The sequence below is a fragment of the Melanostigma gelatinosum genome (genome assembly GCF_949748355.1).
Source record: "Melanostigma gelatinosum genome assembly, chromosome: 4".
Classification (NCBI taxonomy): domain Eukaryota; kingdom Metazoa; phylum Chordata; class Actinopteri; order Perciformes; family Zoarcidae; genus Melanostigma; species Melanostigma gelatinosum.
The window spans coordinates 5,418,158-5,440,396 of record NC_136637.1 but is presented as its reverse complement, the minus strand read 5'-3'; the positions used below and the strand labels follow the sequence as shown (position 1 = coordinate 5,440,396).

Below are 22,239 nucleotides of genomic sequence, written 5' to 3'. Positions count from 1 at the left end.
GACAGGAGACTGGTCATGTGACCGCGATGACTGAGGGGAGTTGGCAGTAAAGTTCATAAACTTTCTCCAGTTGTTCTGTCGTTCATTTGCTCTCAGTCTAGGCAGTTTTAAAAGGTCCCTTCAGGTTTCTTTAATTGCACAATCTGTTATCTTTTATCTCTGTTCTTTCTGCTTTTTGTCATTTTTAGGACGGCAATAAATAACGCGCAAAAAAAGTGCATTTGCTGACACGCTGTCCTAATCGATGGCGGGGAAATATTCACTGAATAGACAAAAGCTGTAAAATCACATCCGACTCGCTGATTTATACCCGTCTTTACGAGGGACGAGTTTCCTGTCAGTGTCCAAAGCCACTCCAGCGAGAGGAGGTTTGGACATAATCAGCTGTGGAGGCGGGTCAGAGCCGCCTCAATCTGCCCGGCAGAGGAGTCTTGGCTTCGGAGGAGACAGATAGTTAGCCGGGCCAGAAGAACAGCAATAAAATCCCAGCCAGAGTTGTGTTTTTTATGCCCGCGGCTCCATTAAACGTGACCTCGATGGAGACGGGACATGAATAAAACAAAAGGAGGAGGAGGAGGACTGGTACGCAGGACGTGGAGGACGTGGCTCGGGTCCAATGAGCCAAGAGGAGGAGGAGGAGGAGGAAGAAGAGGAGGAGGAGGAGGGTAACAAACAAGAGGGGCAGTGCAATTCTGTGTGATAATGACCCGACAATAGAGTGGGGCAGAATCATTACGGCCGAGGCCGACCTGTGGTCCTCGGCTCACATTAACAGTCCACACCTGCTCCGGTTTGTCACCACCTCGCTGTTTTTACAGTGGAAGTCTTTTCTTCTGGTTGTCTAAATGTCAAAGCACTCATACATTTGCATGTCCTGTCTTGTATTCAGTCCAATAACTCAGGTACACATACAGTATCAGTACGTCTATAGTGTTTGTGATTCTTCCATCTGCTCGGTTTATAGTTTCTCTTTATTTCCCATTAAACTGCTCAGGGTTCTTTCCCTTATCTTAACGTTGTTATTATTGGCTCTACAATTAAAATACACTTTAATAATTGAATACTGTTTTGGAGGAGAACTTGGTGTTACGGTCAGAATGACATAATAATTTGGCGAGGACATTAAGAGATTGAGCCTTTACGTATTTAGCAAAGAGCTTTTGACTTCAGGCTGCACGGTGTTCTGGTTGAGCAGCAGCTCAGTCACAGGCCCAATCCCAACGTCCCCCTTAAAGCCTGAACCCTGAACCCTCAAGGACTTACTGCCGTCACCTGGTAAGTGGATGAGTGTGAGAGACTGTGAGGGCTTGAGATGGTGGAAATAGGAATGGGACGGCACTTTGCTGCAACATATCACGTTACCATGAAAACGACAAAAAATATGATTGATAATTGTGGGTATTTATTTTATACTTTGTACTCCATGATTTGAACGTCTTCAGGCTCTTTACTCACAAGATGAGAACTTCATATAATCTATTTACTCGTTTTTCTCAAAACAGCTTCAATGACAAAATCAAATATTTGATGAATATATAAATAAATATTCTCTGATTTCAAGTTTGTTTTTTGTTCCATCTTTAACCCTTAATGTTTCTGTGTAAATGTAATGCTGAAGACACGTGAGCTGTCCTCTTGGTTTACCTTAAGAAGACTTGAAACTGGAGATTGAGACCATAAACTCATGTTTACTGAGATAATAAATCAAGTGAGAAGTCGAGTCATTTTCTCATAGACTTCTATACAACCAGAGGAGTCGCCCCCTGCTGGTCAGTAGAGAGAATGTTTTAAGGAACTTCCGCATCGGCTTCCCTCGGCAGAACCGGAGGTTGCCGCCTGGTTGTGCTTCAGGAAGGGAACTTTACCTGTAGCAGATTCTATTTGCCAGTCCTGGCAGAGAAGGCAGATTATTCTGTTTAAGATCGAGCGGTAAAATAACCTGTACGGTTTTTAATTGAATTGAATGTTTGACCAATGCAACTTTATCTTCACACTGGGAACGTTGTGTGCATGACACGTAAAGTAAAGGAATCAATGAAAGTCCACCAGAACCTTCTCAGCTCCATGGACCACAGTTTGGGAAACTCTGGTTTAATTAAAAGCCAAATAAACATAGCGCTCCCGTACATCTTCCTCAGGGGAGGTCATCCCAGCTCAGATTTGTAGATTGGGTTTTCACAATTACGTCACTTCCTCATACATCACCGCCTCTGCACTCCCTCTCTCCCGCCTCGCATACCAGTCATTGACTCGTCCGTCATGTCGACATTCATTGATTGCGCCCCCTCGCAGACTTAAATACATATTGTCGGGGGCGATGCTGCAAGGGGAGCACTAACTTGATTTCCTATAGGCTTTAAAGGTCATAAAAATCATCCGAGTCAATGTCAGCAGACTTACGGTTCGTCATAAACAGGAGGATCTCACTCTGATACGGAGGCGTGGCCTAAAAGTGACCTCCACTTAAGATTGATGCACTCCCTTTTGAGTGACAGCCAAGCTGCTGCGTGACGTCTGTGTGTGGAACTTGCTGAACTCTGGCAATCCTCTGGTTTAGGAGCTGACCTTAAAAAACAACACTCTGAGCCATGAAACTCAACAGTGAACAAATGTGCAAACTCAGGCTTCAGTTTTCTGTCACGTTTTGTTCCAAAATGAGAAAAGCTGACACGTGGTTTTACAGCTCAAGATGCACCAAATAATGGCCATTCAAACTGTACGGCAGGGAGTTCACTAACTGACGCTTTATTGATTTTCTACCCTGAAATGGATGCTAAAGATTTGGGAATTACTTTATTTCACAATCTAAGCGCGTTTTCATTTTTCTCCCAAACAACCAACAGTTAAACTTTAGTATCGGAAGTGCGGCTCCCATCTGGAGTTATACTGCATCTTATCTTCCAGTTTTAGGAATCTGCCGACAGCGCAGCTGAGTGAGCAACAAATATACAGATTATTGATCAGAGAGGAAAGTCAGACAAACAAATCAAGTCTATTAGCACCAACTTCAAACGACTTAAACAGAGCCTGATCTGTCTTATTAACAGATGTAAAGACTTTGGTACTGTGTTTCTCAAATGATGGGTCGAGGTCCTACATGGTAACATAACATGACGTATCTTGTTTGTTTTATCCACACACAGCTTTAGACGTGCATTTTAAAAACACAAAGGAAAAAGCACCAGTTGACCAAATCACCGTGTGGAAACTGTCCTGAGTAACCATGAAACCTTTTCTTTGGAAGAGACACAAATAAAATTGCATCTGCATTGTTTTATCGAGGTGACGTGGTCGGCCTTTTGGGGTGTACTACTTTTCTTACCGTGCTGGCGGAGGCGGCGGGTGACGATGTCGCGTTGCGTGGGCGGTCCCTGGCCACCACCAGCTCCACCGCCTCTCCAGGCTGCTGCAGGAGGGTGAGTGCCTGCTGCTGGCTGATCCCCGGCTCCAGAGGAACGCCGTTTATTACCAGGATCTGGTCCCTCTCCTGGAGACGGCCGTCCCTGCAGCCGAGACACACAGGACTTTTCAATGACGTGATACTGATAAATGTCTTCTGCAGAAATGTATATTCAAACTAAATAACTTTCTCACGTTATAGCTAAACGGTAACTAAAATACGTTTCTGTGAACATATTTTCTTTAATGTTACCACCTGTACCTTTAAGTATTTGCCACTGAATAGACAGACAAGTCTAAATGCTAAATCTTGTACGAAAGACAGTATTACCCAAGATTCTACAGACCAGGAGGAGGCTACATTGATCTGTTTTGTGTGCAATTGAAGTTCATGTCAGGTCAACCAAGTGTTTGTGCTGTTCTATATTTGTAAGGGACCATAGACACTTGTTTGTGTTCGAGGTGGAAATTTGTTAATTCAGGCCAAAGTCATTTGATTTTTGTTATTTTGAACTACAGAGGCTGGAACAAACTGGAACAAAGAAATCCACGTTTTGGAAAACGATCTGCCAAGTTGTAAAGATTTGTAATACATTTAAAAAACACCTGAAAACCACCTAAAACGTCGTGATAGTTGTAGGAAACTTCAAGCTGCGACAGTGTACCTGTGTGCGATGCCTCCAGGCTGGATGTGTTTGACGAAGACGGCCTGACTGCTGCTTCCTGCGGGATTCAGACCGACCACGCTGAAGCCCAGACCACCAGACAGAGGCCGAGTCAGCTGACACAGCTCTGTGTGACGGCCCTGCTTGCACACACACGCACACATTGAATGTTTTTATATATGCATGCTGTCAAGGTGTGTTTCTGTGGCTCCACCCACCTTGGCGGCAGCGAGGATCCACTTCTGCAGGACGGGGTCAGACAAGGGCGGTGTCTGATGGATGGGCGGAGACGAGCCATTGGTCAGGAGGGAGGAGGAGGCGGACAGGGTGGGCGGAGCCGAGCTGCCGGCTGGATTGACGGCGCTCATGATCAGCTGACCCTTTTTGGAGAAACTGAAGTCACTGTTGGCATCGGGCGGCATGCTGCTCAGCTACAGGCGGGAGGAGGGGGAGGAGGAGGAAGTGGAGGGGAGGGGGAGGAGGAAGAGAGGTTTGTCAGATAGACTTGGTAAAGTTTAATAAAAAAGAAAGCTGTCTGTCTGTCATATCACATACAACTATCTTCATCTGTTGTAGAAAATCCTCTTTTAATCTAAATAAAGATTTTCATTATACCCTGCCCTGTTTAACACACAAGAAGAAAATGTATATGGAGGTTTTTTACATAAAAACAAAATATAAACAACAATCTTGATAAAGAACCGAGAGGGAACATTTCACAGCTGGGAAATCAACTCAATTGAACTGCAGAATGTCACTGTGATCAGCTGACATCCCACCAATATCAGAATATAGTGAAAAGAGTATGTAGTCAGTGTTTACACTGTATTCATATATCAAACTGTTTATTCTATATATAGTGTACTACTATTGGCAATTATTGTACACACATATGCATATGCACATATTTTTTAAATTAAATTTTATTATACTTATTCCTGCACTGCTTACTGTAAAAGCTGCACATGTTCATACCCTACATATCTTAACGTATTCATATCTACCCCTTACCGTCGATCTTACATTCTTAATGCATTTCATATATTACTATGTCTATATAGCTCTAATCCAGGGATTCATGGTGTTAACTTCGGCAAAGAACGAGCTCTTATCCCAAAGCTTCAACTGCACTTCATTAACAAAAAGAAAGACCGGAGGACAAAGAGGTGGACAGGAATCGCGCGCGCGCACACACACACACACACACACACACACACACACACACACACACACACACACACACACACACACACACACACACACACACACACACACACACACACACACACACACACACACACACACACACACACACACACACACACACACACACACACACACACACACACACACGGCCTTGTATTGACATTTGTTTTTCTACCACCACACAAAACCAAAGCGTCAGCTCTGACGGAGAGACAGAAGAGAAAGAGACGTTCCATATGCAAGGACGCTGTCGACAGAAAAGAAAGACACAGAGTTTTTTAAAAAAATGAAGCGGTGAGACCGGGGGGTAAGTGGGGAGGAGAGAGGAGGAAAAGAAAAATCAATAGCTTCCTCTGCAGGCTGCCTCTCTCTGAACAGGTAATGTATTAATGACCTTTACACTCACATTGTGGAAACTTATCAGTCTGTGGCTTATTTAGGCCGGGCTGACGGAGCAGGATCCCGAACCATTTCATCAATACCCGCCTCGACAAGGCCGTTACTCAAACCAGGACACTAGATATTAAAGCTTGATAGATCCGCAGAGAGCCGGGAGGGGGGGGGGAGGGAAAATAAATAAAGAGAGAGAGCGAGGGAGAGAGAAGTCCCCTGCTTCATACACCCTCCACCGGCTTCCACCGCGGCGCTTTCATAGACTCAGCTCTGACCTTCGCAGCACTTAGAATATGAAGCCCAGCGTCGGTTATTGCCATTATCTTAATTTGGCCCGCAGATTGTTTATTGTAAAGGCTCCGCGTCAGTACGAGCTGGAGCTGAATACAGATGGGGATGCAGCGGGGGATTCAATGCCCCCCCCCACACACACACACACACACACACACACTCAGCCCCCACTGTCAGGTCACGGTGTTGGACAGGAGGCTGCAGTGTACCGGTATCTGATAGGCTGTCAACACCTGGGGCGGAGTCACGCGTGTCAGATCAGATGGGGACACGTTCATCAGTCTGCAGCGCTGCCGCAACTTTAGACACGACTGTCTCTACACCAACACACGTTTTATAAGAGATGCCCAATGGAGCGACAACTTCTAGTGCAGTCAATAAAATCATGTCAACCCTAAAGGTACTTGTACTTTACTTTTTAAATTTGACACTTACAGGTACATTTAACTGAACTACATTTATCCGTCGGCTTTATTTAAGAGTTACTTTGCAGATGAAGATTTTAGAGACCTAATAATGATCCTATAAAATACAAGACATTGTTATACTGTGAACTTAACCACCTGACTATTAAAAAATGTGTAAAATTATCTCTACTGCAGCCGGCTACCATACATACACTACATGCTGTGTGTGCATGAATGCATCAATAGTAGTAACTAGAAAAATCCATTTCCTGCTGAAAATGCGTTGGAATGCTGAAAGCTGAAATGAATCTCAAAAACATTGATGAAAATAGATATCCAATTTTTTAAAAATTGCAAAAAGCTTAATAATTCAAAATGTTGAAAGATTACAAATATGAAGTCATATCACCCCTCTCCTGAAAGAGCTGAACATTTTGATATTCGAACAGTTTCTGTAGCTTAAAAGAATTCCAGCAGTAGTGGTATTTGTTGTAGTAGAAGTATCATTAGCAGTATAAGTATTAGTAGCATTTGAATAAGTACTAGCTGTAGCAGTAGTGATATTTGTAGTAGCAGCAGTAGTAGAAGTTGTCGTCGAAGTATTAGTAATTAGAAGAAGTAGTAGTATCAGTAGTCGTAGTAATAGCTGTAGTGGTCGTATTTAATATAACAGTAGTAGTAGTAGTATAATAAGTAGTAGTAGTAGTAGTAGTACTAATAGCTGTAGTAGTATTAGTACTGGTTATTAGTACTGGTAGTAGCAGGAATAGCAGTATTAGCAGTTGTGGTATAAGTAATAATAGTAGTGGTAGTGGTAGTAATAGCAGTAGTGGTAGTAATAATATTTATGGTAGCAGTAGCAGTAGTAGTAATAGTAGCAACAGCAAAAGTTGAAGTAGTAGTAGTAGTAATACTAGAAATATTAGCAGCAGTAGTAGTTGTCACAGTATTAGTAAGAGCATTCATTATTTCAACAAAAAATTTTGAGCTTAACGTTTAAATACAGTTAATCCATGAGGCTTTTATTTTGAAAGGGTGGGACTGGGTGGGGGAGGGAGGGGGAGAGGAGACATAATCATGTTTGACACACATAAACAGAGGTTATTAAATGACAGGCTTCATCACAAGCAGTTCAGTTAGAATTCACTCTCTGGGGGCTTTTATTTTGAAATGGGGTGTAGGGTGTGGGGGAGAAGGGGAGAGGAGACAGAATCATAATGTTAGATAAACACAAACCGGTTATTAAATGACAGGCTCATCACAAGCATTTCAGTTAGGATTCATTCTGTGGGGCTTTTATTTTAAAATGGCGTGTGTGGGGGGGGGGGGGGTGGAGGAGGGGGGAAAGATATAGAAATGGGGTACCGTGTACTGTGGAAGATGTTTTTGAAGCAAAATTTAATATTGGTCTCTATGGAGCAGAAAGTCGGTTTTCCTCTCAATTAACGGCTTCCGTGTCAAATGTGGAAATCTGTGGGATTCCACAGTAATTTTTCTACAACAAGGACAATATTAGCTACTTTTACATCCAGAAATTATGCATGAAGAGTTTAGATTGTGGACACAGTGGCAAAACACAAACGTTTTTTTCACAAGAATCTCAAGCTGCTCTTCACTCTAGCGGTGACATCACGCACCCTAAGCTGTGCAATACACACCCATTATAAAGTCAGAAAAGGGCTGAAAAATCATAAAAGTTAAATTGCTGCAGTTCAAAAAGTTTAAAAGATATCGGAAAGCTGAATTACGCGGCAACATTTTAAAGTTGAAATGGTGTCTGTAGCTGAAAGTATGAGGAAGTTGAAGGATTTGAAAGTTGAAGTTTAAGAGGATTTGAAAATCTTCTCCATAGAACCTAATCAAAAAAAAGTTGCAAAAAGCTTAATAATTCAAAACGTTTAAAGGTTAGAAATAGAAAAAGTCATAGCAGAGATGAGCTGAAGGAGCTGAACATTTTGATATTTGAACAGTTTCTGTGGCTTAAAAAAATTCATCAGTGGTGATATTTGTAGTCGTATAAGTTGCAGTAGAAGTATTGTTAGTAGAAGTATTAGTAGCATTAGAATAACTACTAGTAGTAGTAGTGATATTTGTAGTAGAAGTAGCAGTAGCAGTAGTAGTAATACTATATTAGCAGCAGCAGTAGTAGTTAGAGCATTCATTTTTTTAACAAAAAAGCCTAATTTTGAGCTTGTTTAAATACAGTTAATCAATGGGGCTTTTATTTTGAAAGGGTGGGGCTGGGTGGTGGAGGGAGGGGGAGAGGAGACATAATCATAATGTTTGACACACATAAACAGAGGTTATTAAATGACAGGCTTCATCACAAGCAGTTCAGTTAGAATTCACTCTCCGGGGCTTTTATTTTGAAATGGGGTGTGAGTGGGGGAGAGGAGACAGAATCATAATGTTAGATAAACACAAACCGGTTATTAAATGACAGGCGCATCACAAGCATTTCAGTTAGGATTCATTCTTTTATTTTAAAATGGCGTGTGTGTGTGTGTGTGGGGGGGGGGGGAGGAGGGGGGAAAGACCTCTAAAGATCCCTAAGACCTGAATGACTGTATGAGAGAGAGACACAGAGAGAGAGAGAGAGCGAGAGCAAGAGCGAGAGCGGAGTGTATGTGCGCGTGTGTCTGTGAGTCTGTGTGTTTATCAACATCACTAATTGGCTCAATTAACATGGACTAATGCTTAACAGCATTCCAACAATAATCCAACAGTATGATATTAAATAATGTCGCAACTAAAGAGTCCATTTTGGTGTAAAGTGCTTTTATTTTTATACTCATTTGATTTTGCTGATAAAATGTATGAACATTTACTGAAGTAAAGCTTTGAATACAGGACTTTTGATTTGATTTTGAAATTGTGGTACTGATCATTTTACTTCTGAATATTTCCTCTGCCATGCAGGCAGGATAAAACGTGGTCTCATGCAAACCATGTAGCTGGTTTCTGACATCTTGTCGCCCCCCAGGAAGAGCGCTGGGCTTTGAAGCCAAACGGTGGAATCACAATTTACCTGTCTGTCGTGTGATGCCATGGGGCTGACTTACATTGGGAAAGAGGATATTTTGTTTAACCTTTAACCATCTATGGCTGGGACAGTTCACTCCAAAATCAAAAATACAGATATTTCCTGTCCTATGTTCTTTCAACCAGAGTTCCTACATGAAACAACAGGGTCCGTAGATTATCTCCAGGAACCGGGTTGTGAGCTTTGAGCGCCACAAGCCCAGTGCCATAGAGTCCCAATTAGACATCTCTCCAGTGGATACCACCAAAACGAGGTAAATCACACCAAAACCATCTAGATTGGGAAACATCACTACCGGTGCAGGATTTTGAGATCATTTTTCTAATTTGAAATGAGAAAAATAAAAAATAAAAAGAGATTTACAAAGAATGTGAAAATAAGGTTTTTGTTGTATCTGACAGGTCAGAGTGTTTGAGATTCTGCGATCTGAAAAAGGTGCTTAGAGTTGAGGTTGTTCAGAACCTGGACTGGATTTGGATTTTCTGGGGTTCTTTCTGTAATCTCTGTAAAGCTTTCATGTGCTGCGCTGGTCGGGTCCTGGTGTCTGAGCCACGTGCTGCCTCTCGGCCCTCACCTGGTTCCGCAGCTGTTTGATGGAGTGCTGCAGGGTCAGGATGTGGCTGAACAGTGGACTCTGCAGGGTCTCCCTCAGGCTTCCCATTGTTTCACTGTGGGTCCACTCCTCCCTCAGGACCAGTTTGGCCTGCAGACGCTCCAGAGCTCCCAGAACCTGCTGACGCTCCGCAGAGGACCCTGAGGACCAACGCAGGACGTGTTCATCATACAGAAGAGACTCAGACAACGAGACTTCCTGCGATTCCAGCCGTGAGCTGGTTGAAATGTTCAGCGGGTGAGAGGATTTACCTGTTGGGACATTTTCAAACATGGTCACCCCTCGGTCTCCGTCTGAGAGAGAAAGCAGAACGACAGGAGTTCATCATCACTGACCGGAAACACTGTTGTTGGTAAACAGAGAGGCGAGCATGACATGACTGCGTTCAAATCGACATATTATACTGAAGTTACGGCACATTATTAAAACAGGAGACTGGCACGTCATCAAATATACTCCATTTATAATTACTCTAGAAAGATTTCCTTTAATTTGCAGATTTACTTTTAAAATAAAAAATGTATTTCATACATTGTGAAGCGCTTTGAATTGTGTATGAAGTAATATATGAAGCCGTTTCAAATAAATGTGCGGTTCTCGCTGCAATCGAGGAAAATAAAAAGCTGTGATTTTAGAATGTAGAGTGTCTCCAGACCACTGGCCCCGTGCAGTACCGGTCCTCAGGCGCTACATACACACGCATTTATTGCATTAATTTCTGCAGATTTATATCATTTTGGAGGTACAGCTGCAGCTTCGACCTATTTCACACCAAGATGACATTTCTAACTGCAGGTCAGTTTGGTTTTTTCTTCAGTCAAAAAACCAGACTATATATGCGAGGGAAGAATCCACAGAAACATCTGGCCAGTCAGATCGTTAGTGAGCTGATTGCATATTGGTTTCATATATTCTGATCTGGGAGCAGCCGGATTCACCTGGAAAAGCTGCTGCTCACTACTCTGTCCTGACAACATTACAGTGTAGCACTCCTAATGTGCCGTGTGCATCTGCAAACCTCTGGCTACACCAAACACGGTTTCAACATTTTATAGAACAAGCGATTAACGATTCATTTGAGAATTAATTCATAATAAAAATAATTAGTTGCTGCCCTAACCAGAGCTGGCTGATAAACTAAACGTATGTTAGAATAAATGTAGGGCTGCATGAAACTAATGAATATCTATATTATTGATGAATCAGTCAATGTCTTGTTTTTTAAACAAGATATTCAGTTTCTATGAAACTGAGAACAAAGCCTCACATTTGCTGAGCTTATTTTAGCATCTTTGCTCCATCAATGAATTAAATGTTGTCAATTATCAAATCTATTGATATAGGACCAAAATATTCTGTCACCATAATTACTATCTCGTAATTTTATAAATAATGTGTAGATATAAAAATAACCACATGGTTTTGTATACTCTTGTGAACATCAAACCCTTGACACATGAAAAGTATTGTAAAGTATTTTCTCATTCAATTAAGAGCCACAGTGCTAAATTATCAGATTTTCCTGGAAATCTGATTTAATATGAGTTTATTATCAATTTAGAAGACTTAATAGAGAATCACCATATCGCAATAACATTTCATCACGATATGATTCCACTGAAAGACGATAAATTATCATATTGAGTTATCGCCCCAGCCCTCCTATAAATAATTTCTAGGAGTTACCTGTCCACCAGTAACCCCTCATGAATCTGTGTGGTCAAATCTTTTCCAAGAGGATTTAGAACAACAAGGCTGTTCTCACTGAATGGCCTGCTCATGTCCTGTCTCCAGGGGAGGAAGTGTTACTAAGTTCATGTTTTCAAATACTGATATATTCAGAACTCGATACTTCTGTTGTATGCAGCTATATATTTCTACTCCACTACATCTGAAAAAGGGAAATCTTTTCATCTGACAGCTTTACTTACTGCACAGATTCTTTATCTCCTTTTTTCAAAACAAAACATGTATCTGTAGATATGTTGAATGTTTGTGATAAACTGAAGGATGAAGTGTTCCTTCATCATGCGTTGAGAAAATCCTTCTTAAGCTAAATAAGATATTTTTAAAAAGCCTCTTGGATCAGCTGGAAAATGCATCATCACAGAACTGACAACAAACATTTGATGGTTTTATAGAATATGATGCATTGCAAATAGAACATACAAATTGCTAAAAACAGCATTACAATGCAACATACACATTGATGCAAAACTTATATTAATCCAGAAACACCATTTATAATTTGACACATTTGACTTTTACTCACAGTACTTCTACTTCAGTAAAGGATCTGAATACTTCCACCACTCGGCTGTCTCTTCCACAAGTGCACGCGGCTGATTTCCGACACTCAAATGGCTGCACGTGAAGCAGGAAAAGGTATCATAGGTGAAAAAGCCTCGTTATCAGACTGTTATCTCAGCGTTTACTCAACACGGCTCGTTTACACAGGTCAGAGCTGAACCCACTTTTTATCAGGTGGGAAAAACAAACCCACACAAACACTCCTCCAACCCGCGAATCAAAGAACAAATACAGGAGAACCGAAACTGCACTTCTTATTTAGCGACACCGTGAAAACGCTGGGCTCACACCTGTAGACTCTCACCTGAGAAACCAGGAAGTGAAACTCAAACAGCTCAAGGGTTGAGGGGGGTTAAACCATATGTGGAAAATAAACTATACATATAAACTATAACCAATAAACATACATCTGTTCGCCTTCATGTTGTGCGCAACCTGATATATTTTACGGTAAATCTGTTATCGGCAGGTTCAACTCGCAACAGGTGCATCAAACTTCTCAGAAACAAACCGAAGGAAAATAAAACGATGGAACCAGCTGCGGCCGCTTATAACACACATTATTGAATCTGACTGAACTTCGCCGAGTGTTTCTGAGCTTCAGCTGAACCAAAACAACATTACAACAACTTATCCTGCGTCAGCTTGATAACTTCAGACAACGACCCAGCTAACCGATGGCTAACCGTTAGCATGCTAAATTAGCTTGTTAATTAGCGTCTAAAAAACCTCGTCACGTAATTTTTGGTGCGGATAAACATTCAGGAGATGAAGCCGCCAGTAAATGAAGAATGTATAGACAAGAGACGGGTTTACGAACGGGTTTTAAACTGGTGTGAAAACTCACATGAACTGGATCCAGTTTGGCACCAGTGTCGCTTTAATGCCGCGTTCAAATGCTGTCGGACCGAGAGGCAACTCTTCTGGAGACAGCGGTGGTGGGATGTAACTAAGTACATTGAGTAAATGTTTTGGGCTACTTGTACTTCATTTGAGTATTTCAATTTCCTTCTACTTTATACTTCGACTCCACTACATCTCAAAGGAAATTAGTGTTATCTGTTTCCACTTCATTTATTTGACTTGACTTGATTTATTTTACATTGTACATTAAAAACACATGATATGCTTATCTTTTATGATGCAGTACTATACTGCTAATCTATTGTATAATATATAAAGTAAATACAATCGTTCCACAATGATATAACATGACTCTGAAATGCTTTATTTAGCAATAAAACTGAATAATATAATATAATAATAAAACGCTGTTAAAGGAACCACTCACCATTTACTTTCGATAGGCTATTAAAACATTGTGCTGATAATACTAATGTACTTTTATTTAAATGTTTTTGATTCAAGATGTTTCCTTGTAATGGAGTATTTTTAGACTCGTATTAACTACCTTAACTTAAGTAGAAGATATTAGTTGTTTTGCATATTTTGTTACAATTCATATATTATATTTTCGACATTGTTTTTGCATTATGTTGCCACTCTACAGCTGTTGTAAACGCAGCATTTTTTTTAATTCCCGTATTTCATAGTTCAATAAAGTTGCTTGAAAAAATAAATGTTCCTGCTCGTGTGGCGCATTCATGTCCTCTGTAAATGAACAAATCAAAATCATATCACTGTTATTTGTCAGGTACACAATCAAACACAGTATAATGTGTCGTGGCATTATTTTGTGCCTTGTTCCAGAGAGCAACTAACAGACCATATGTATGATATAATACTGCAGACTAAAAAACATCTACATAGACATCCTAAGTAAATTCATAAATTAATAGCAATAGCAATGTCTTGTTAGGCATGGAAAATATAAAAAAAATAGTCAATAACATGTTCATGTAAATAACAGTCGTAAAAAGATGATCTTAAAATGTGCTTCATCGTTAGAACCTTATTTGACACTGAGCATCGCAGATATTTGAACTACCATTTCCACCATAGTCTTGAATGCACCACAGTGTCACGTGACAGTTAAACATGGCGTCCTCCCGGAGACGGCAGGTTTGTTTACGCTCCGGGTTTTGGAGCTTGTTATTTTACTGTGTTTACTCTCATTTAAAGCTCGTTCTGGCGGAGGAGGTGGACGGCTGCGACAACCTAAGACTCGGACAATATCCTTTAATGACTACGTAACTCTGATTTAACGGAAGATGAATTACCGTATAGCGGTCGCTAACGAGGCTAACGAGGCTTAGCCTTGTTGACAACACCTAGGTTAGCTAACGTTAATTCAGCAGATAAAACGTTACCACGTGAATATTAGTACCGCTGTTTTGTATTATTCACTTTTTCATTGTAGGATAGTAACTTACTATAACGAAAGTAAGCTGTATGTAGTCAGTACTATATATTCAGTATGTACTAACTACGTACAGCTTCTTTACACATAAATAATAGAGCTCATATTGAAACGGGCTTTATAAAATGCTTCGCAATTCAGAATGGAATCAAAAGATATTTAACAGCTAAACAATGGCAAAATGTAAATTAAAGATAGAATACGTCCCTCCAATCGTTTAACACTAAGTTTATAAATGCACATTTGAATGACATTTAGCACAAAGCTGTGTGGACTTCAACATATTGACAAACACTCAATGTTTACTCTCAACTTACATTCAAAAATTTCCCCTGCAGATGTTTCTGGTAAACTGTGTGTAGGCCTGGTCTGAAGTCTAGCAGCTGCTCATACCGTACGGTGTATCACACATGGTTCTGTTTCTACATCTGGCCCCTGCTGTTGATGTTCTCCACCATGATTGCATGTCACACGCTGCACCTCCTGTTGGTTTCATTCTGTTGTGTCGATGACGTTGAGTCAGTCAGCAGCTGTTTGGGTCTCCTTCACTCTCCTCATGTATCTCTGCAACGACCCGAAGATCGACGAAGCCACTCAGGAGCCGGAGAACTGCAGGGACATGACGGCCTGGGGTGAGTGAGTCACATGACCAGACAGATTCCGTCGTCCGCTGATGTCACATCCATCAAAGTCTTTTCAGTCCCACGGGATAAAGTGGATAAGTCCACGAGTAGTGACACTCCTCTGTGTCAGATGTGTTTTTTGTTTCCAGCACCCTGTCCGTAGCATCTCATGACCTTTGACCTCCATGGTTTGAAATCCCACTGGAACTTTTTGAGGAGGCAAAGACAGTTTAACAACAGTTGACCCTTCGCTTAGCGAAAAAGTGTATATGTGTATATATATATATATATATATATATATATATATATATATATATATATATATATATATATTATTTTTTTTATTTTTTTTTTATTTTTTTTTTCTTCTCATTACTGTTTACTGTTCATTCACTTTATCTGACACACCAAATACAATTTTATCCCTATATTTTAACTTCTGCAGACTCTCATTTTTACTTGCATGTTTTTTCTCTTTTTGTACATATTTACTGAGCTTTTGTCGGACGGAGTCTTATGTTCATTATCCAATGACTCTTTGTAATTGTTGTGCATATGACAATAAACAACTGGAAAGTTGAAGCAAAATAAGACATAAAAAAGTCATTAAGACCAGATATACACACGGCAATATGAGAAGACGAGAGTAAAATAGAATACAAGATGAACATAAACTAAACTAGGATACCGTCTAAACGGGAATAAACTCATGACAGGGAATATTGATGGAAATCTGACATATTCAATAGTTCACAATATGTGTGTGTGTGTTTATAGTGGAGTGCCTTCCAGCTCCGAACATCAGCTGTCGGCTCTCCAACGGGACGGAGTTCAGGTTCAGCGGTGAGGAGGTGGGCTTCAACAAAACCATCCCCTGCAGGAACGTGTGAGTGCACACACACACACACCCACACACCAGCAGTTTTTTTTAATGTAACTTCATTGTGGAGCATTTTTAACAGTGTTTTGACAAATGCAACAACACGCAAAAATCATGCTCACTATGATCATTTTGACTGTCTATTATAAACGTAGTCATTATCGATCACTCTGAAAATAATAATTGTGTCTTTTCTCCCAGGAGCGGTTATTCCTACAAAGTAGCTGTGGCTTTGTCTCTGTTCCTGGGCTGGCTGGGGGCAGATCGCTTCTACCTGGGATACCCTGCTCTAGGTACACACACACACACACACGCGTGCAATGCCTCGATGTTAAACGTAATTTTTCAAAGCTGAGAGCAGCACAAACTAAACTCCATTCAGCTTCATTTTATCAGAATGTAGTTTATTGCCAAGTAGGTTTTTACACACAAATAATTTGCCTCAATATTTTAGTTTTATGACAATAAACATGGTAAGAAACACAACAAGGGATAGAAATTTACAATCAAAAATATGAAAATAATGGTGCAGGCAGAATCTGAGAGAGAGAAAACTCTAAACCTGGACAGACAGTCCCGACAGATACCGGAGGGAGGAGAGGAACTATGGTTTTATGTAATGCGAGTGAACAGACAAACGTAGTCATGTTCAAACTCTCCACTTAAAGTCTAATTAGAGGACGTAAAATGATCCGCTGAGAGCTAAAACTGGAGGCTTCGTAACAAGAAGTTTGGGGTTTTCACGGCCATTTCAGTACGGTCAGAGTTTTCTAGGAGCCATCTAGTGGACGTTAGAGGACCTGCAGCTGAACACACTCCAGCTTCAGGAAGTCTAAATGTGCTGATAAAAAGATCTGGTTGGGGTTGCTCTTTAACAGTTTTCACATGTGTGTGTGTGTGTGTGTGTGTGTGTGTGTGTTTTTTTTTCTCCAGCCTGAATTCAAAATTGAATTCAATGAGTCTTTGTTTGTCACTGATCTACACACAATAGACCATAATAACCCGGAGAATAACAAGGACGAGTTATTATCAGCAGACTGAGTCCTTCTTTTAATGAGACACCTGCAGTAAGATAAAGGGCTGAAAGGCTGTGTGTGTGTGCGTGTGCGTGTGCGCGTGCGTGTGTGCGTGTGTGTGTGTGGTGGGGGGGGGGGGGGGGGTCAGGTGTTGGATGGAGGACAGCTGCACCGACGAACACCTGGCTTGATTTGGCACAGGTCGGCCCTGGCAGAGCCAAGCCAAGCCAAGTCAGATTGATATTTCTGTAAATACGAATAATTTCTTAGGCGGGTTTTGTTAAAGAGCTCCACAGAGCAGACTGATATAACTAGAGAATACGATTCAACAGTGCTGCAGAGTTCATTACAGCCACTATATAAACGAGCTAAAGTTTGTAATCATGTGTTCATTGAAATCTAGAAGGGTTCATCGAAATCTAGAAGGGTTCATCCTCTGAGGAGCAGGACTTTTTTATGTTCAAGTGGAACTTTTGTCTCGAACCTAAAATCTCCGCTAACATTTGAAATGTATTAATTCAAGAGCACAAATTGTCTATTAGTTATTGATCACACCTGCCAGGCTCCAAACATTCTGAATTTTACATAATTTTTACATTTTACTTATATTAGATAGAATACACTGCAAGTAAACACAACATGTCGGGCTGAAACTAATGATTATTTTCATGATTGATGAATTGCTGATTGTTTGAGGGTGAATTTAGTGAATCAGTCTTGTTTTGGTCAGACCACCAGTCCAAAACCCAAAGATAGTCAATTCACTGTGATTATAAAAACAGACAAAAGCAGAAAATCATTATGATTTATGATTAAAAAAATATTATTGCTTTAAAACAATCAGTTAATTATCAGAATAAATTCTCTGTTAATAGACGGATTGCTTCAGCCCTAATGACCTGCAACGAAGTCCTCAGCATTGAACCCGGGACATTGCAGATGTACGGTAGCATCTTTACCACTCGGCTCATTCTAAATGAGCCATGAAACCTGCTAAACTCACAGAGCCGTCGCTTCCTTTATTCATACAAGCTGACTCTTAATTCACTCACTCGTCGTCTCTCTCAGGACTCTTGAAGTTCTGCACTGTCGGCTTCTGTGGAATCGGCACGCTGATCGACTTCATACTGATCGCCATGCAGGTGAGTCACAACCCAGTCGGGTACTGGTGGACACCCAGACTACAGACACACACAACGTTCATGTCATCAAATGTCCCATTTCTCTGGTTTCTTGCTAAAGAAATGTTTCCACCAATAGCTGAGGAGCTTTGAATTTATATTATCTCTTGATTATTTTAGCAGTTAACTGATAAATATTTTTATTAACATTGTAGAAATGGACACGCTAGTTACAATAACACTTAAGGGAAAGAGGCAGAATAATAAACAGAATTATGCATCATGATTTTTTATTTATTTTTTTCAAAGTACTTTCAAGTCAGTTTTTTCCCAGAAAGAGTATTTTGTTAAAATACAAAAATAAACTTTCACGTATATATATATATATATATATATATACGTGAAAGTTTATTTTTATATATATATATATATATATACATATATACACACATATATATAATACATATATATATATATATATATATATACATATATATTATACATATATATATATATATATATATATATACACATATATACATATATATATATACATACATATATATATATATATATATATATATATACACATATATACATTGTGGCAGCCGGAGGGGCAACCTCAGAGGAGAAGTGGTAGAGGGACGATATTGCCTGACATGGAGGCGGAGCCCCCATGTCAGGGAGTGGAAAAGAGCGCCAAACCACCATCAGCCCAACAAGCAACACCTGAGGAGGAGAGACGAGGGAGCGACCACACCCTATCAGAGGAGGAGGAGGGGACTATAAAAGGGCCCCGGACACAGGAAACTAGGAGAGAGTAGGAGTGGAAGGAGACGGAGAAAAAGCAAACCCATTGGAGACAACTGCCTTACCCCTTGATCACCCTGGAACGTCTGACTACCCGCCCGGCTCCCGACCCCTGCCTGTACGACTACCCTGCTCCTGCCCGCGCCCTGGACCGTATGAGGAATACCCGTTGTGCACCGAACCGTGGAAGTGAACACCGACCATCCCTCTGGAAAGCGGACAGTGTATTGTTGAGTGTCTATCCTACCTCTATCCACTCTCTATATTCAGTAAAAACCTCACTTGCACCATTTATCTACCGACTGGTTGTGTTTATTGGTCCGTGTTGTCGTGAAACCCCCTTGCCACCCCGGGGGCTGTCACAATTTGGTGGAGAATGTGGGCACAGTCCGGTTCTGGCAACACTGACCGATAGACCGACCGACCCAGTAAGCATGGCCACCCCGGTGCCATTTCAAGAGCTGCTAGCGGGGCTAATCGCTAGCAACCAGGAAACCCAAAAACGCCACGAACAAGCCATGCAAGTACAAATGCAAATCCTCCAAGCACAGCAGCAACAACAATACCAACAGCAAGTACACATGGAGAAGTATATGGAGGTACAAACCGAACGCGCGGAGGCGATGCAAAGCGAAATCAAGGGCATGTTACAGACACAACAGGAGCAACGTACCGTGGAGAAAGCCAACCCCGCGCGCTTCCTTCTCAAGCAGACGGCAGCTGACGATGTTGAAGTGTTTTTTCAGATATTCCAGACAACGGCACTCCGGGAAAAATGGCCAGAAGAGCACTGGGCGGAGTTGATAGCCCCCTTTTTGATCAACGAAACGCAAGTAACGTATCAGGACTTAGAGCGCGCTGGAAAAGTTGACTTCCGGGTGTTGAAAGCGGAAGCGTTACAGCGATGCGGGGTCACGCTGTTAATAAAGGCACAACGATTTCATGAATGGACATATGACACCTCCCTTTCTCCGCGAGCCCAGATGCATGAGATCAAGAGGATTACGACGGCCTGGCTGCACGCAGAGCCAACCGAGGTGTCGCCCACCGATCGTGTCGTCATGGACAAATTCCTTAGATCCCTCCCGTATGAGGCAAAAAAATTGGCCGGCCAGAGAAACCCCCGCAACCTCGAGGAACTGGTAGAGATCATGGAGGGTTACCACGCAGCACAAGCGTTAGTGCGTGGGGGAAGAAACCCGAAAGTGGAGGGGTCCACCCGCAAAGAAAAGATGAGAACGGAGGAAACTACCTATGTGTCTCCCTCCTTTCCCCCAGGCTTTCCCCGACGTCGGCCGGCGTTTGGACCGGAAGAGAGGAGGTGCTACCACTGCGGCGAGATCGGGCACATCGCCTGGGAATGTCCTCACCGCCAGGACGCACCCATGCCCACGGCCAGTGAGGGGAGTCGCCCATGCGGACTGATTACCGGATGCTGGGCCACTCACGAGGACCACATGCCCCTCACCCCGGTCAAAGTAAACGGCCGCGACGCCTCCGCGATGGTGGACTCCGGGAGCGCTATTACCTTGGTGAGACCTACGTTTGCTCAGTACCCGCTCCTAACCGGCACCCGAGCGGTCACGTGCATCCATGGGGAGACCCGCGAATACCCCACCACCGCCCTCGAGATATACACGACGAGGGGTAGATACGTCGGCACTGCAGGAGTAGTGGAAGGACTCCCCGTAGAGGTGCTGGTCGGCCGAGACCTGCCCGTGTTCCAGGAGCTGTGGCGCAGCCTGGTGGTGAAACCAGGTACGACCCCTCACCGAAAGTACAAGAAGAAAGCCATCTGTGGGCTGGGGGAGGAGATCTCCACCGATCCCCTATCGGAAGGAGTCGCCAGTGCCGTGGCCCGGGCGTTGGTGGAGGCCACCCAACCCAACCCCGAGGACGTATATGCCACAGCCGTCGAGAACGACGGACCCTCCAGCCCCAGTGAGCCCGAAGGAGAGGCGCCGCCCATCCCCGAGGAGGCAGATACCCCCTCCCTCGAAGAAGAGGAGCTGGCCGGGCTGTTTCCCCAGGACCCGGAGGAGCCCATCTTACCCGGGCCCCTCACAGGGAGGTTTGGGACGGCCCAGTTGGAGGACCCCAACCTAGCCCACGCCCTTCGGCAGGTGGCCGCCGTAGACGGACGACCACTGGACGGGGTAAGAGACCTCCCTCCCACACATTTCTCCATTTATAACGGGCTCCTCTACCAGGTAGTAATAAGGGACGGGGCCCCCCTCAGGTTGTTACTGGTACCCCGTCCTTTCATACCCTCTGTCCTCCAGTTAGCCCACTCCCATATCCTAGGTGCCCATCTAGGAGTGGAGAAAACCCTGGAAAGGGTGAGGGCCAGGTTCCACTGGCCCGGAATAAAAAAGGCCGTGGAGGATTACTGCCGGAGCTGCCCCGAATGTCAACAAGTGGCCCCACAACCCCATCACAGAAACCCGCTGGTGCCCCTGCCGATCATCACCGTCCCCTTCAGCAGGATCGGGATGGACCTAGTGGGGCCACTACCCAAGACCAACCGGGGACACAGGTACATCCTGGTGATAGTGGATTACGCCACCCGGTATCCCGAAGCCATTCCCCTACGCTCTATGGCCACCAAGGGCATTGCAAGGGAGCTGGTGATGTTGTTTTCCAGGGTCGGAATACCGGAGGAGATTCTCACCGACCAAGGAACCCCGTTCATGTCTAGGATCATGAAGGATCTGTGTGGCATGCTGAAGGTGACCCAACTGAGGACGTCGGTGTATCACCCCCAAACGGACGGACTAGTAGAACGATTCAACCAGACACTGAAAAAAATGTTGAAAAAAACCATGGACCAGGACGGGAAGAATTGGGACCAACTGCTACCCTTCCTGATGTTCTCCATCAGAGAGGTGCCCCAGGCATCTACCGGATTCTCGCCCTTCGAGCTCCTGTACGGTCGACGACCCCGGGGGCTACTCGACCTGGCCAAAGAAGCCTGGGAACACCAACCCTCCCCCTACCGCACCATGGTGGACCACGTCGAGGAGATGAGGGTGAGGATGGCATCCCTCTGGCCCATCGTCCGAGAACACATGGCCGAGGCACAGGCGGCCCAAGCCCGCGTGTACAACCGGGGAACCCAACCCCGAGTGTTTAACCCAGGGGA

At 42.9% G+C, this 22,239-nt stretch overlaps 2 protein-coding genes across 3 annotated transcripts in view; one reads left to right on the top strand and one right to left on the bottom strand.

The window, feature by feature from the left end:
* The window catches only part of patj (PATJ crumbs cell polarity complex component), a 123,797-nt gene extending 110,585 nt beyond the window's left edge, over positions 1 to 13,212 (bottom strand). Inside the window, exons 1-6 of the mRNA XM_079267124.1 lie at positions 13,175 to 13,212; positions 10,269 to 10,310; positions 9,979 to 10,157; positions 4,283 to 4,495; positions 4,065 to 4,204; positions 3,323 to 3,503 (exon numbers count right to left, since the gene is read on the bottom strand). Of these exons, the coding sequence (XP_079123250.1) occupies positions 3,323 to 3,503; positions 4,065 to 4,204; positions 4,283 to 4,495; positions 9,979 to 10,157; positions 10,269 to 10,290 (735 nt within the window). The 5' untranslated portion in view covers positions 10,291 to 10,310; positions 13,175 to 13,212. The remainder of the gene's footprint in view (positions 1 to 3,322; positions 3,504 to 4,064; positions 4,205 to 4,282; positions 4,496 to 9,978; positions 10,158 to 10,268; positions 10,311 to 13,174) is intronic.
* Positions 13,213 to 14,312: 1,100 nt separating this feature from the next.
* The window catches only part of tm2d1 (TM2 domain containing 1), a gene marked incomplete at its 5' end in the record, with an annotated part of 13,817 nt that continues 5,890 nt past the window's right edge, over positions 14,313 to 22,239 (top strand). The window contains 5 exons of one of the 2 annotated variants that reach the window (XR_013771912.1): positions 14,313 to 14,459; positions 15,206 to 15,279; positions 16,048 to 16,156; positions 16,352 to 16,443; positions 18,235 to 18,308. Coding sequence is in view for 1 of the 2 variants with exons in the window: in XM_079267024.1 (XP_079123150.1) it covers positions 14,326 to 14,459; positions 15,206 to 15,279; positions 16,048 to 16,156; positions 16,352 to 16,443; positions 18,235 to 18,308 (483 nt within the window). The remainder of the gene's footprint in view (positions 14,460 to 15,205; positions 15,280 to 16,047; positions 16,157 to 16,351; positions 16,444 to 18,234; positions 18,309 to 22,239) is intronic. The other variant, XM_079267024.1, reaches the window with a different exon arrangement.